This window comes from Idiotropiscis lumnitzeri, chromosome 8, assembly GCF_059441095.1.
Source record: "Idiotropiscis lumnitzeri isolate Australia: NSW breed Sydney's pygmy pipehorse chromosome 8, RoL_Ilum_1.0, whole genome shotgun sequence".
Classification (NCBI taxonomy): Eukaryota; Metazoa; Chordata; class Actinopteri; order Syngnathiformes; family Syngnathidae; genus Idiotropiscis; species Idiotropiscis lumnitzeri.
This window is the reverse complement of record NC_142398.1, coordinates 18,281,886-18,297,512: the sequence shown is the minus strand read 5'-3', so window position 1 is coordinate 18,297,512 and position 15,627 is coordinate 18,281,886. Positions and strand designations below refer to the sequence as shown.

Sequence of the window (15,627 nt, the reverse complement as noted above, 5' to 3'; positions counted from 1 at the left end):
GTGGCGGCTGGTCAATAGTGGGTGTGGGGGTGTCGCGCCACCACGCATGGCGGTCATTAGTGATGGGAAAATGAAGCTTCAAGATGTTTCATGAACCACTTGTTGTATTTTTGGACTCCTCTAGATGGCACTGTTGGTTTAAAAAAATGGCAAGTCAGACCAATGTTGAACAGAGAGTGCCATCGACAGGAGTCCAAAAATACTACAACTGGTTCGTGAAGCAGATTTGACGCTTCATTTACCCATCACTAGCGCCCCCCCCCCCACCCCGAAGGTGGCCCGCCCCACTATATGAGAAGCACTGCTTTAAATGAAGTTTGGTTTTTGTTTTTAAAAAAACAAACAAATTAAATCAGAATCGGACATTTGAACGCTGAATCGACCTGCGCTCGATTGTTTACGATTCTAACCAATATGCTCCCTTCTCTCCCACCTGAGTCTTGTCTGCTTAATTCAAAAGTATACCATTCAGTCCATCAGCTTTGATCTCCACTGTGTGTCTTGAAACTTCACTTGGGCGCTCTTGTTCCCTTTTAAAAGGTTTTGGTGGTGTTACAAAAGTGTCTGCCGTTCCTCCACTGGTGATGCAAGACAAAGTGCATAAACACAAAGATGTGCGGCACCTGTGAGGGATACAAGTGAAACTTAAATAAAGGACAAAAAAAAATGTGGTGGGGAAGAAGTTGAATTCTGTTGTCGTCCAGTCATCGGCAACAGTGACAGCATGGAGAAACAATCTGACCTCCAAATGATTTGAATCGCCGTTATCTTATCCGTCACATATTTTGGCTGATGATACACAATCGTAAATGTGACAAATTTTCATATCAAGTGGCTTGAGTATTCTCCGTCTTTCTCTCCATCCACTCATATTGCTTTCGGTTGAAGGCCAGACATGCGGCGACCGGTCGATGGACGAATGAGACAAAAACCTCTCCTCGTGTCTGCAGCAAGAGGATAAGAGGATGCCAGATGTGCGCAAACGCGTGGGCGGGTTTCAGTTTTCTTTTCATTCGTGTCGATATGAAAATATCTTTACTTTTGTTGCAGGCTCCAGTCGGAGAAACCATTTTTGTTCAACATCGAAACATTATAGCAAACGAGTCTGCAGCTGACAACTGATGATTCATTTTCACTCTCAAACGATTCCTTGGAGACTTATTCAAACATTCCCGTGACCCTTACGCAGGCTAACGGCCTTTTAGCGTCTTGAGTAAACATTTGAACACAGGCAACGTTTCACTTTGATCATTGCATCAGGGGGTAAAATAACAGCACACCCGCTTAAAAGTCTTATTTTAACAGTGTCCAAAGTTCATTGAAATACTTGGAAGTGGCGGAGATTGATTTTTTTTTTTCCAGTCCATGTGGCAGCTCACGTTTTGAGTCTTGTGAGCATTTGTTATGTTAGTGGCACACAAAAATGGTACAATTAGGAATGACAATTTTTTTTTTTTGCAAGAACAATATACATACCTCAAAAGTCAAAGAACTCAAAAAAAAAAACTTCATCATGCGTGACGCCTCATCAGGCATCAGTAAATCTGGCCAGACTTTAGCTCAGAAAGCGTTTGAAGAATCGTAACTTCACGAGAGTGAGCTTGCGTTTTCGTCGCCCGCTTATTACTCTATTACTACTACTTTATTACTCCACAAATGGTTGCGCTTCGCTAGTCAACAGTTTTAACTTATCCGCTGAAAAACTCACCTACTTGCAGTTTTCTATGTATATTTTTTTTTGACAGTTGAATTTACGAAATATTTTCTGATGCTATTCCCAGTAGGGTTTGTTGGATTACTTTACACTTCTCAACACGCATGAATTCCATCAATTGCTACAACATGACACTGAGAGCTTTGGTTTGCAAAAACCTTTTTGTTCCGGATAAAAATGAAAAAGATATTTTTTTTTGCAACAAATTAATACCATTAAGAGTAACAATAAGTATTATTTTTCCGGCGACATTTATTCTCATAACATTTCGACTTTATTCAAGTATTTTTACAACATTTCTTGATTGTATTATCATTTAACTGTTCAATGTGTGTTTTCATTTCAGTCTCACACACATCCATGAATGGATGTGTTCAACTTTGTCAATTAACACCGAGATGAAGAGAATGAGACGGTTTTCCTGCCGTTTTGTGATGGTCACACTGGTTTCACTTTCATGTGGGACTGATTTTCACTGGCTCCCGCATGACCGCAAACTCAAAACGCACACACTCGCACACACACGCAGGATAGCGGCATATGGAAATGCAGTGAATGGCTGGCAATCATAAGGCCGCAGTTGCTGTTTATATCCTGTCAGTTTCGCAGAGAGAAAAATAACAGATATAAGCAGAGAAAGGAAAAAATAACTTTCCGCTGTTTTTACAAAAAATATGGACTCTGTGCTTTTCAGTTTGCAATCTGACGACAAAAGCACAGACAGAACTGCACAAAGTAGGGTGCAGCGCACACTCAACAATTCTTATTTAGAGCAGTGCAAAATTGTACATGAAATCATTCATTGGTACGTGTCATCTGAATATGATTACTTTTTGTCAGTAAGATAATTTCTTAATGACTAATGTATGATAGGCAACGTTAAAATGCTCAGAATTTTTATGAATAGCTCCAATGGGTCAAGGATCATTAAATAATCGATTAAAAGAGACAATTATTTCTCTATATAAAACAGCTTCCACGTGTCTTGAGAAAATATCGCTGCCATTCTCCTGTCGAAACTGACAAAGAATAAAGTATTGCAGGGCACTAAATATACACTTCTCACACTCCACTCAAATCCAGGGACACTCACTATTGCCAATTTAGCAACTTTGCCGCTAAATTTATGGAATGGGCAAAAAAAAAAAAAAACATCCAGCCACTTTTTGTGGCGTTATTGGAGACTAACAACCATTTACACTCACATTTGGAAAATTTAGTCCGAAAGGAACCTACTCCACATAGGAATAATAACGCCAGGATTCACACTGCTGCTCTGTTACTCTACAAACAATCAAAAATAATTTTTTTCATAATTTTTCCCCTAAAATGGAGGAGGAAATACAGCTGGAATAATTTATTTTACATCTCACTGACTCTAGAACAGGCGTGGGCAAACTGCGGCCCGGGGGCCACATGTGGCCCGTTAAACATTTTAATCCGGCCCGCCGAACTTGATAAAAAATTAAATGAATAAACCTTGTTAATGTTTCATTTTCTAAATACTCTGGTTTTTCAAACACATATTTTTGTAATGCTTTTGATCACTTTCATTTAAAATTTCATTGATAGGGAATCACCAGTTTATCATATGAATTTGTTCGGTGAATTGTGGGGCCATTTCCCAGCAACTAGTTGCAATGGGGACTTCCAGTCTGATGGCGCAGACTGTGCTTACACGCCAACCGCAGCTGGATGAAGACATGTCATTATGCCATGTCCCCACCTACTGCCACACAACCATTACATCCGTCAAATTTGTATAAACAGCAAGAGAGGAACTGGTATCCAAGTAAAAATATTTTCATGATGGATGTTAGTTCGAGCTAACGGCCAATCATGACTTAGCTTCAGAAAACAAATGAGCCGTGATTGGTCGTTACTGAGCCCTGAGTAACTATGATGTCATTGTTAGTCGACAGAAAGTGACAAAATGGCCGCCCTCTGAGATGGCTAAAAATGGGTGGATTTTTCTGCTTAACTTCTATTCCGGTCATTTTAAACTAACCCGAATGCCATGTTTAGTCAAGTGAAGGCGCACGGAACATTTCATTTTGGGGGGTTGACTTCCCCTTTAATAGTGTTAATCATAACTCTAATCAAGAGCCGAAAGAAAACGAAACACATGAATGGAATACTGTGTCGGCAATTTGTTTCCCCTGCAACGAACTGATACATTTAGCTCATGGACAGTCCCTCTGTCTGACGCGAACAACTATTTTTACTCGTTGACCTTCTCCTGCGGAAACACTGCAGAGAATTTATGTCAAACGGCACAGAGGAAAATAAACATGTGACTGATAAAGTACAATTGAATCTGTGTGTTGTGCTACTTTACAAGATGTGCTTTGCGGCTAACGCAATATCCAACAACCCCACTTCTTCTGACCACATGCTAACCTAGTTCATCAGGTGGAAGCCATGGCAACAGACTTGACGGGTACAATGCACCCCCCCACCCCCACTCCACCTTTCACTTCCTGTTTGAGGAAGCGATCACATCATTTGTTCCTTCCTGAATGATGCTTTCTGCATAATATGATTGAACTGTGACTGTTTCCACTTTAATTCTTTGATTATTATCTGGAATACACATTGTTTTACAGCAAGATTGACTGCTTTTTCCTCTCAGCTCATCCATCAAGGCTGATGTAAACAGAACTATCCTCAAATGAATATAGAGTAGACTTTTTGGAATTGTAAATCACTTGATTATATCTGCAAATATTCACTCTATAGAAATGTATAATTTCCACTCTTCCGGATTTAGTCTCTCTCACTGGCTTTTTCAGTGGGTGTCTGAAGTGAGGGGGTGGGCAGGGTGTAGACGTTTCTCTCTCAAGCTTTGAAGATGCTTGTAAAGATGGAGGGAGAGGAGAGGAGAATGGTGAAGGCTCCCTGCGCGAACGGACGGGAGGGATTTTACGAGGGAGGCCCGCTCAAGGCAGGGCTCTGGCTAGAGTACTGGAAATGTCAGCTTTCTTTCCATTTTACTGCCACAACCGCGAGTGCTAAATGGCAAGCGAACACTTCATTAAGAAAGAACTGATTTGAAACTTATGTCATAGCGCAGCTCTCTGGGGTCGGAGCGTCGTAACAATGTGCTCAATCAGACTTTTGGTAGCTAAAAGTGTTTCATTGTTCAGATTAACACATCTAGTGAAATGGTCTGCTTGGCGTTTTTGATTTACCTCAGTGCAGAGTGGATAATAATCACAGAAAGAAAATCTCAGCCTGCGTCCTCGTGGTTGAGTCCGTGAACGCCTCACATTCCAAATGTGCACGTCGCCCCCTTGTGGTTGAAAAGGTAACAGAAAGCTTGTGCGGACGATTAAGCAAAATAGTTTTGATTTAAAGCTGTGACATGACAAAATAATACACCATTTTTTCTATTAGGGGACTTTATTAATACTTGTCAATACATGTGAATGTTTTTTTAATGCAAATCTATTGGCTCCAAATGACAAAATTCAAGGAAATCTGAGTGTGTTGCAACAAAAGGCACTTTTATCTTTCTTGACAACTTGGTTGTTTGTCTTTTTACTGGAATAAGTTTAACCCCCAATGAAAAACAATTAAAAAGGCAGGGGCACTGTAGAGAATGTAAAAATTAAGGATTGTCATTATTGTAAGAATAGATGTAATAAGATATTTAAATTCAATATTTTACAGCACTACCTCATAACCAATGACGCACTTTAATCTCCTTTTAAGTTGACCAAATGGGGTTCCTTGCGTAATACATGCTTATTAATAGCAGAAGAGAAATAAAATAAGCATTATGCATCATGGTTCACTTCTGAATTGTAAAAAAAGTCTTTTGGTGTTTATGGTTGGAAAATGACAAGTCGCCAATAGAGTACCAAATTAATTAAATTATACTTGGATATACACAACATTTTCCATTCGTGTTTTGGAATCGCAATTCACATCCGGGATAGGAAAAACATTGAAATAAAGTTTGTCATCTTCTCAGACAGAGAAGTGATACTTTTTTTTCCAATGGGATATAATCCTTCAATACATCCACTAATTGAAAGGTTTGAGTTCAGCTCCATATGCTCAGTTGCAATTTGATACTTTCCATTTGATGTCACAATTCAGGCTTGTGGGAACACTACAGCGGTTTCAGCGGGCTAGCCTGGAGAACACAAAAAGAGAATTTATGACGAGGTGGAGTTCACATCAGATTCATTTCATTTAATCCATCCTCTGAGAGATGTCAGTGAGAAAGGAGCGGCGAAAAATTGCGAGTGTTTTCGAAGGCAGCTTCGTCAGGCTTCACTCAAAGGCCAACAAGTCACCAACAGTTTTGTGATTTTTTTTTTTTTTTTTTTTGCAAGGAAATTTTCATGATTAAAATTCTCTTGACAGTAAAAGCCATTTTTTTGGGCCCTCAGTAGGACTCAAATGGTTAACCTCCAGCGATGAGCTACTACAACCCCCATAATGACCACATCATGCCTCACCTTTAACGACGACTTTGGCCAGTGCCTCACTGGAGCCAATGTGGTTGGTTGCCACGCACTTATATGTTCCGCTGTCACTCGTTTTAACATGAGCTATGACAAGCTGTCCGTCAACGGTGGTCTGATATCCAGCAGGCAGGTTGCCTCTGCCCACCCGCATCCATTGAAATTGAATGGGATGGGAGCCATGGGCCAGACAGCGCAGAGTAAGAGCGTCACCGAGTTGGAGCTTCACCTGCTCGGGCAAAGAGGTGGCGTAAGGAGGGCCTAGGGTAGAACGAAAAAGAAGAGAAGCGATAAGAGATGAGAATCCTCATCAATCACGCTCTGAAAAGTTGGGACAAGATGATACAATGGACAGAAATTAGCCAGAAAGCAATAATCTGGTACAGCCCTCTCTACTCGAGAGTTTAATCTTTACACGTGTTCATGTGTTTGAGTATGTTTGGTCCACTCACTCTCCACCTCCATCTGTGTGTATGCCTCGCTGAAGCCGTGTACGTTGGTAGCATTGCAGATGTATTGGCCGGAGTCCTGGCGCCCCACACTGGTCAGTGTCAGGACACCACCAGCTACAGTGTGTTTCCATGGCAACGGGGCTCTTAGCTTGGACCATGTGATGACAGGAGGGGGGGAACCTGAAAGAAGTGGGAAAAAATATATATAGACACATTACTCTTGTGTGTACTCTTGAAAAGTCAAATAAATACATCTTACCAGTCGCTTGACACCTGATCGTGACAGTGTGACCCTCCACAACTGTCATTTCCTTATGACTCACTGAGGCCATGGGTGAACCGGCTCCCCCTCCAAAGATGACCTCCACTTTCGCCTCTGTCGCACCCACGTTGTTCTCAGCTTGGCAAATATACACACCGGCGTCCTCGGGACGCACGACAATCCACTAAAAAGGAGGAGAAGGTTATTTATTTATTTAAAAAAATACAGAACCTTGAATAAAAGCATTATTTGGGTTCAGGTTACGTGTATGGTGCTGACGCCATCTATCTCCTCAGAAAGCAGCTTCAGAGAGGAGCCTTGGCGTCGCCAGCTCAGCTTGGGCCGTGGCCTGCCTGTAGCTCGGCACTGCACTGATACCCGGTCACCAGTTTTGACCCTCAGAGGCCCAGCTGGTGACAAGCGTACTTTGGGAGGATCTGTAGCGAGGGGGCATACAAATGAGGTTATCATGAAAACTAAATGTCATAGAGAGGAACCTGAAAAATTACACATGCTACAGGTCGTACAATTTGGAAATGGCTGGTCATAACCAGGATTTCGAGCCAAAAATAAATGAGACTAAGTTAAATAATTTAAAAACTATTAATGGGTGACCCATTTTTTTTATTATTATTAAATGGCAGGTTTAAGCAGTTGAGTAGCTCACATTTGATGTTGATCTGTGCTGAAGCAATGCTGGAACCTGCAGAGCTGGACGCCACACATTGGTACTCTCCCTGGTTACTAGGTCGAGCATTAGCAACCGTCAGCACCGCACCATTGGGACCAATCTTAATATTGTCTAGAGCGGGGAAAAATACAATTCTGTGAGATAGATTGAGCAAAACATAAACTCACAAACTGACACTCCAGACCTGCTAAGGCTTGATTGTTGGCTCTCCTCCACTGCAGCTGGGTGGATTGAGCACCGCTCCCCACTTGGCACCTGAGGCTGACCGATTCCCCTTCACGCACAGTTGTAGTCTGGGGCTCCACTGAGACCGAAGGACCTTGACCAGCGGCTGCACAGGGAGAGAGAATACGTATTGACGCAAACACACACACGGACACACGGGTGAACACATGTATGTAGCATACGCAACTCTGTGAACCTTCAAACAAGATGGAGCAAACTAACATCAGCTCAAAACAAACAGCCTGAGTAAATACGCAGACTAAACAGAAGGGACTCTGATGACTAAGCAAAAATAAGAACATTTTAATGTCTTTCCTAATTAGGCGCAATTAACTAAAATTGTTTTGTCACTTTCAGGTGCTTAAAGTATTAATTGACATCATTAACTTTAGCCTGAGTAATCCCACGTGTGCCACCAACATGGACCATTTTTTTCAATTTTTTTTTTTTAAATTGTTTTTCAAAAATAAATTTTATACCAATTCTAAAAGCTGTGACTAAGCTCCGCGTTTCAAATATCTAGCAAAATATCCTTCTTGTGTTTTTTTTTTTTTTTCAATTTCACATGTTTTTTAATCTACCGTATATTTGAAATGCTTACGCAACCATTCATAATTAAAACACACAGTTCAAGGAAAGGACACAAAAACTTCTCACGTGTCAAAGACAATGAATAGAAATGATCCCAATTACCTGAACATAGTAGAGAGAAGAAGAGCAGAGCACAGGGGGATGAGTCCATGATGAGTACAGAGGAGAGTTCTCTGTGTCCTGTCTGACCGTCTCTTTCTGTTACAATCACGGTCGACCTTTCACCCCTCACTGGGAACTCACCTCCTCCCTACTACTATTTAGAAGTTAGTCCCACTCCTCGAGGGCCTGTGTCCTGCGTGTTTTCCATCTCTCTTTGCTGCATCACACCAGGATCATTAGAAGGCTGTAGCAGAACTTGTTGATGAGCTGATTATTTGACTTGTGTGTTGTAGCAGGGTGAAGATGGTACAAATGCAGGAAAGATGCCCTTGAGGACCAGAGTTTGAGAACCCTGTCTTAATGAATACAATCATATTTATCTTTATCTGATAATTACATTTGTGATGGCCCTAAATATTAAAGTAGGGAAAATGCAAAAAGTGACAAAGTAAATAAAAAAGGTTAAGGCACCTTAGAAAGGGTCCATTGAAAGGCGCAATATAAATCGAAATTGATCATTTATATGAGCAAAGCGATAAAGATGTTTCCTTTGTTTCCCTGTAACTTTACTAATTTTTGGGGCATGCATAAGTTAAAAACAATGATTTTTTATATTTTGAACACACAGTCAAAAACACACAGAAAACAGAACAAAAGTCAACATATTCCCCAAAAAATAGATGAAAAAAACCCAAAACAAAGCACGTGTACGGCTAGTAATTAGTGAGTAAAAAAAACGACAACTGTCTTTTTCAGTAAAGGTTCTATAGCTATTCATATCATTGTTATGGGCCATGGTTGAGGTTTTACTGTTTTTTTTCTGTTTGCTTTGTTTTTTGCAAACCCATGACGCAAAAGAAGCGTTTTGGATATGCTGCCATCTAGCGTCAATATTCAGCAATGAAACACTGACGTATTGGCGTGAGGTGTTCTGGGAGTTGAAGTACAACTGGAATCGGGACTTCCTGCTTTTACTCGGAAAATCACCTAAAGAAGCAGGAGACGATTCACTTCACTGCTGTTTCCTCGCTTGACAACTAACCTTCAAATTTAGAGGAAGTGAAGACTTCCACACAGGTAAGTCAGTGTCGGGGAGGTGATCAATTTGTGGTAGAGCAACCATTGAACTTATTTCGCGCAAGCAAGTTTTGACGAATAATCGTTGCTGTTGTGAGTTGAGACCGGCTGGTCGTGTTTGTATTGAAAACGACACCTAACACCTTTTACAGCTCGCCTACTTCGTTTTTTTTTATTACGCTTCCTTAATAGAAACCAAACAAAAAAATCAAAACAATTTTAAGTTAATGTTAAAAATGGCGTTTTTATATATTAATTGAAAAAGCCCCAAACGTGAATACCGTACAATACTGTTTGTTTCATACAAGGTATACGTGTCAATGTCAAACACGTTCCCGTTTTATTGTGTAAACCCTGGAAAAGGTTAAAATCAAATATATAATTATTTTAGTTTTATTTGGATGATTATGTCTCCCTGTAATAATCCTAGTAAAAGTAACTCAATTAAGGATACATTTAAAATAAATCCCGTGTTTACTGCCACAGTGAAAAAGTCTTCAGATTAAGTCACACGCGTCTTGTATACTGCACTGTATACATATTTTGTTAATCTGCGGGGCTTCATTTAGACTGGTCCTGAATGGACTCAGCAGTTCTTTGTCTGGCTTCGTAGAGTCATAACACACCTATTCGGAGTGAATAGGAGCACTGTGTCTTGCACAACATACTGTGGCTCGTGAATAACATGCTTTCTCAGCTTTTAAACAAAGTAGACCCGAATTTACTGCTGATTTGACATATGGTCAACAACAGTGTGCCGTTGAAATCCACCAAAATACATTGACTGCAACTGACAGAATTCACGTGAGTAAAAAAAATAAATCATCTGAGCAAAATAACTGGCCGCTACATTAGGAACACCCCCATCAGCTAATGACATGAAATACAACCCCCCCCCCCCAAAAAATAACGCATTATCCTCATGTTTCTGTAGTTTGCAGTTGTATGTCATATTGAGAGCCATTTCTAATATTTTGATTTGCATGTACAGTTTAGTCATCAACAATAAAAATCTTCAGTTAGCATGAATTGAATTAACACCTCTCTGAAAGTAAACATATTGAGCATTTTTATGCCCCACCAGTTGGGGTTAAATGTGCTCACCTATAGTTGGACCTTTTTGAGGGTGAGTCATGAATTAGATTTTGAGAGAGGGGGGGTACATTTCTTGTATTGAATCCCATCAGATTGGATACCTACACCACCAATCAAAAGCTTTGAGTCACTTGGAAATCTACTTTTAAAAAGTAGTGTTGTTCTTATGATGATGTGAAATTCATCCAAAATGCAGTTTAGAGTTTGATATTGTGGTTAAAAATTGCTTTTCATAAAAACAAGGACATTTGTCAGTGAAGACTTCAAACCTTTGGACGGGAGTGTACCTGTTTATCAAAAGAGCAAATTTGGTTTCTGCATAAACCTCCCTGTCTTTTTTTTTTTTTTTCTCCCTTCTCTCCAGATGGCCACCGTGGATCATGGGACAGTCCGGCCACTGACAGCAGTGGCGTGGACATCCAACACTTCTACCTGCCCTAAAGACTACACTTTGGTACGCGCAGAGAAAGTTGTACTATGAGTTACACATGACTAAATATTAAATACCAGCATACCAATACTAGTGATTTTATTCACCTTTTCTGTGATATTCTTATCAGCCATGCTCATAATAATAAATTCTTAATGTGCAAAAAATATAGACTGATTTTAAGGAGAAAAATAAGCATTTAATTTTTGGTCAGCAAATTAAAAATGCATGTTCGCTCCTAAAGTCGGATAGGATTGGCTCCAAGCAAAAGAACCAGAATTAGCCCCCTTGGAATAGTTGAGGAATTTCACAGAAAGGTCTAAACCAGGGAGTACATTGAGTGATTTGGACATAGAGTGAACTCACAATCATCCCATTAAACAAACAAAACTCTATAAATACTCTTCTAAAGAATTATCATCCCTCAAAAAATGTGGCGTGTTGATTGTCAAAGGCACCACCGCATGTTGTAAAAAGACACTTTTCACCATGACGCCTGACCTTGGCATATAGCTGTTTGTTCGCTTATGCCGACAAGTGAGTGTCAACATAACCTTGGCTTATTTGCTCAGAAGAACTTTGGTATGTTGTGGTTGCGGTAATAAGACAACGCAGTGATGCAGTGTTGAGCACAAGGATGTCACTCCTCTCTGTTTTGATCGTGTTCTTCATGTGCCTCTGAGTTCTCACCTTAGGTTTATTGAAGTCTTGGTTGAATGGGAATGATTGTCTTGTCTATATTTAACATTCACTCTTTCTATCTGCAGCTCAACATCACTGAAGATGGCGCAAATGCAAACTTCACACGGAGCTTCGCAATAAGATCTGGTTATTACCTTTGTTACAGTAAGGTAACTGAGCGTCACGTTCACTATTTCCGTAATTCTCTTTGGGATTTGCATCGCCACGATACATTAAATTTGTCTCTCTGTAGGCCACCTCAGGTGGTATGGTTGTGTCGGACATTCAGCTCATTACTGACAAGGACGCCATTCCTCATGGCTACTGTTTCATTGCGGAGCACTTGGAACCAAGTGAGCGCACGCATTCACACGCATGTATTCATATCATTTGATGTGGAAAGATTTTCAAGTTTTTCTGTTAGGTAAAAATATTAATAACACATACTAATATTTAAGGGAATTTGACCTTTTTTTTTTCAATTCAATTGGCTGCTCTTCGCAATAATCAGTACACAAGAAGTGTTTCTCACTTGAAAAAAGCTTTTTGATTCCTGGTGTATTTGCATAACTTAAAAAAAAAAATCATAACGCAGATCACGAAGACCTTCATCCGTTAGTTTCAATAATAAACATATTGTTAAGTTATTAATCATCATCTTGATATGGACGTAATTTGTATTATTGCTCTTGTATTTGATCTCATTATGCAATTGTACTCAATGTTCTGCCAGCTGAACGCATCAAATGTGTACGATAAACGACACTGAAAACTAAGAAGCCAATCTGGATTTTGCAACTAGGCTTCCCCCCCCCATCCTTCAAAAACATTTTTTTTTTCAAGTTGATTCATTTTACCAATATGAATTGGGTTTCTGTATCCAGAGGCCACCGTTTGGAAGAAGAAACGCATTTGTGTGCGTGTCGTCCCGGTCGGTAGTGTGGACACAGCTGTCTTGGATATCAAACTGACAGCCAGAAGCAAAATGATGTTACAACACTACACATGTGTTGGGTAGGTGCTGTACGAGCCACTAGATTACTTCTTCCAGCTTTTCACCACAATGTAGATTTAAATACCGTATGTGTTGTTCGCAGGGACATCCATGGCTATGTGTTGTGGTGTAAAAAGGGTCATTTTACCAGCACCACGCCTCAAGCCAAGCCCCGCAATGTCAGTCTGGACCTCCGCAGACTCTCACTGGATCTCCCATCTACTCCCCAGCCTCTACGAACCAGGTACAGTTTTTTTTTTTTTTTTGTGCTTTATCATGTTTTTAAAGACCAAGTGTGAGTAAGTTCAGAAAATGCAAAATGAAATCTATTTTTGTAAATGAATTCACACATCATACAAATTATAAAGCATGAAAAAAATTATTTGGTATACTTCACAAAATAAGTTTTCCCGAAGTTAGATTCTGCCGAGCGACAAACCCAAAGTGTGACGTCATACCAAGAGATTTATGATTTTTGACAGCGCTCACATAGAGTGTGCATTAGGCCAGTCAGATATTGACTCACAAAGTGAAATATCAAACCTATCTGTGGAGATCCGGGTATTTGAATTGTTGGAGTTGCTTCCCAGTATACAAACAATGCATTGCCACACAGCACCAGGCTGTTGTTGTTAGGGCGTTGCTATAGGTCAAACTATGAATCGAGGATGTTTGCGTCGAAAAATACAGTGAGTATTCTTGAAATAGATTTATTACTCAAAATGAGTTGGATCAAACTTACCTCAAATTGGTCTTTTGGTGGGGCATTTTGTTTCTGCAGCAACCCTCCTCAAGTGCCTCAAGGTAAACTCAGCCACAGGCGTCACTCCCTCCATGTCAAGGAGTCCCTGGACAAACCAGCTGACAGCAGCATCCAGGGAATCACAGGTAACCACATTATTACTGCCAAGTCATTTTTTGCTTTGACACAATATGTTCTCTGTTTCAATTATCTGCAGCGCTAGATGGAGTGCCCTTCAGCCTTCACCCAAAGTTTAATATCCAACCAAATGCTACGGTATACAGTTAAATTTTTTTCTGATATGATCAATTCTGCTCCCAGTCAACTATTTTGATGGCGCAACATCTCACACTCTTCCAAAAACATGTTGTTGTCCCTTTCAGATTCCGCAACTGAACTACCAGCTCAACAACATTCGTATAAAATCCCTCCAAGATATAGAAAATGAGGTAAGACTACTTGACTGCACCACTTTCTTTATTAGTGAGTACATTACCTTTTCACATGCAGTATAGTGAAAATGTAATGTCTTTGTATTCATTTTTTAGTATAACTACACATTTGCAGTGGAGGAGTCTGCTGCGAAGAAGGCAAGAGCACTCGTGTCGACGTCCTCATCAGCTCAGTGATTTTTGTTCTTTTTCCTAGCAACATCTGACCTCCTCACTTAGAACGTCATCATGGTACAAATGAAGGAATGCCATATTTTTGTACAGCTTTAGAACATAAAACAGCTGAAGGAAAGGTCTCATTTTTAAAAAAAATCCTGCATTAATGCTACTATCTTCAAACATTCCAGTTTATGCTTCGATTTGAAGAAATATATTCTTTGCGGGAATATCAGGGTGAACAATGTAGTCAGTATATGAATATTTAGCTGATTTGCTGTCTGGGATGAATCATCTACAGTGAGTGATAGTCCATCACAATTGCGACATGCTTAATTTATAATGCTAGGTTTAAGGATGTGCCAATGTTGCGCGCTCTTGGCTACCTTATCGTCTACAGCAGGGATGGGCAATTCGGGTCTTCGAGTGCTGGTAACTTGGATGTTTTATGTCTCCTTGCTCCAACTGACATGATTCAAATGATCTAGATCATCATCCATCTTCTGCAGAGCTTGTTGATGAACTGATCGTTTGAAGCAGGTGTGTTGGAGCAGAGAGACAAATAAAACATCGAGGATACCAACCCCAATTAACCACCTCTGGTCAAGACTGGTAATGTGCTAAAGTATCAAAAATGTCAGATTACAGCAAACACATACACACGGGGCACATTTTGGTTTACTTATTTGGGGACTTGCAATATGAGTTTCACCCATAAGGAAAATAAAACAAAGGAAGGACATGTTTCTGCGCCAGTCATGTGTAAAAAAATAAATTAAAAAATAATAAATCATGTATGAAATATATGTATATATACAGACACACACCTTTTGGTGGCAGGGGATCTATACATTTATAGGATTTGATTGGAATGTACAATGTATAAATGTTTTTTATACCCTCAAAAGTAACCCGAATAATGTTTGAGGAAATTAAAAAAATATATTGAAGACTACTGAGAATTCTTCATTTGTACTATTACACAGCAATCCCTCCGTCGTTAATGAACACCCAGTGAATAGTGAAAAAACCACAAAGTAGAGATTGACTTTTTTTTTTAATTATTAATTTTTACTTTTAATTTTTGCCTTGGTGTGATTGTGCGTGAATGGTTGTTGGTCTTTGAAATTAAAAAAAATGATACAATAAACCAAATATCAGTAGGCATTTCCTTAAGTCTGATCGTTTACTGCTGCCTGGTTGACTACAACCGTACAATATAGCCTGAAAGGATGGCTTTTAGTTTTGGTGTGCCACTCCAAGATTTTATTCTGGCCATCTCCAAATTCAGTACAACTAAGTACATCACGATTTTTTTTTAAGTTGGAAGCTTAGTAAGGGAACAAATTAAACTCCTACCCGCAACGTACTTCCGTTTTACATTTGTTGAATTGTATTTATTTAATAATTGGTAAATTTATTTACTGTAAATAACAATTTGAAAAATCTTAAGAAAGTGAAATAACCAGTTTTTTTATACTACTTGAT

At 39.7% G+C, this 15,627-nt stretch overlaps 2 protein-coding genes across 2 annotated transcripts; one reads left to right on the top strand and one right to left on the bottom strand.

Annotated features, from left to right (window-relative positions):
* Nucleotides 1–5,097: 5,097 nt before the first annotated feature.
* sid4 (secreted immunoglobulin domain 4) lies at nt 5,098–8,616 on the bottom strand. Its single transcript, XM_088302899.1, has 8 exons — nt 8,513–8,616; nt 7,779–7,925; nt 7,571–7,705; nt 7,168–7,340; nt 6,901–7,087; nt 6,642–6,821; nt 6,184–6,450; nt 5,098–5,855 (listed from the first exon to the last, which is right to left on the bottom strand). The coding sequence occupies exons 1-8, from the start codon at nt 8,559–8,561 to the stop codon at nt 5,851–5,853; spliced, it is 1,143 nt and encodes a 380-aa protein (XP_088159025.1). The 5' UTR covers nt 8,562–8,616; the 3' UTR covers nt 5,098–5,850.
* An 845-nt stretch (nt 8,617–9,461) lies between these two features.
* On the top strand, nt 9,462–15,257 carry mvb12a (multivesicular body subunit 12A). Its single transcript, XM_088303882.1, has 10 exons — nt 9,462–9,589; nt 11,049–11,138; nt 11,882–11,965; nt 12,049–12,148; nt 12,680–12,809; nt 12,893–13,033; nt 13,571–13,677; nt 13,749–13,807; nt 13,915–13,980; nt 14,080–15,257. The coding sequence occupies exons 2-10, from the start codon at nt 11,049–11,051 to the stop codon at nt 14,158–14,160; spliced, it is 858 nt and encodes a 285-aa protein (XP_088160008.1). The 5' UTR covers nt 9,462–9,589; the 3' UTR covers nt 14,161–15,257.
* Nucleotides 15,258–15,627: the final 370 nt, after the last annotated feature.

Excerpts from the sequence above, each read along its gene's own strand:
- sid4 (XM_088302899.1), bottom strand. The coding sequence starts at position 8,561 with ATGGACTCATCCCCCTGTGCTCTGCTCTTCTTCTCTCTACTATGTTCA. Across the intron at positions 7,926-8,512 it reads CTTCTCTCTACTATGTTCAG|CCGCTGGTCAAGGTCCTTCG; the intron begins GTAATTGGGATC and ends CTCCCTGTGCAG. Across the intron at positions 6,451-6,641 it reads CACACAGATGGAGGTGGAGA|GCCCTCCTTACGCCACCTCT; the intron begins GTGAGTGGACCA and ends GTTCTACCCTAG.
- mvb12a (XM_088303882.1), top strand. The coding sequence starts at position 11,049 with ATGGCCACCGTGGATCATGGGACAGTCCGGCCACTGACAGCAGTGGCG. Across the intron at positions 11,966-12,048 it reads ATTACCTTTGTTACAGTAAG|GCCACCTCAGGTGGTATGGT; the intron begins GTAACTGAGCGT and ends GTCTCTCTGTAG. Across the intron at positions 12,810-12,892 it reads CAACACTACACATGTGTTGG|GGACATCCATGGCTATGTGT; the intron begins GTAGGTGCTGTA and ends TGTTGTTCGCAG.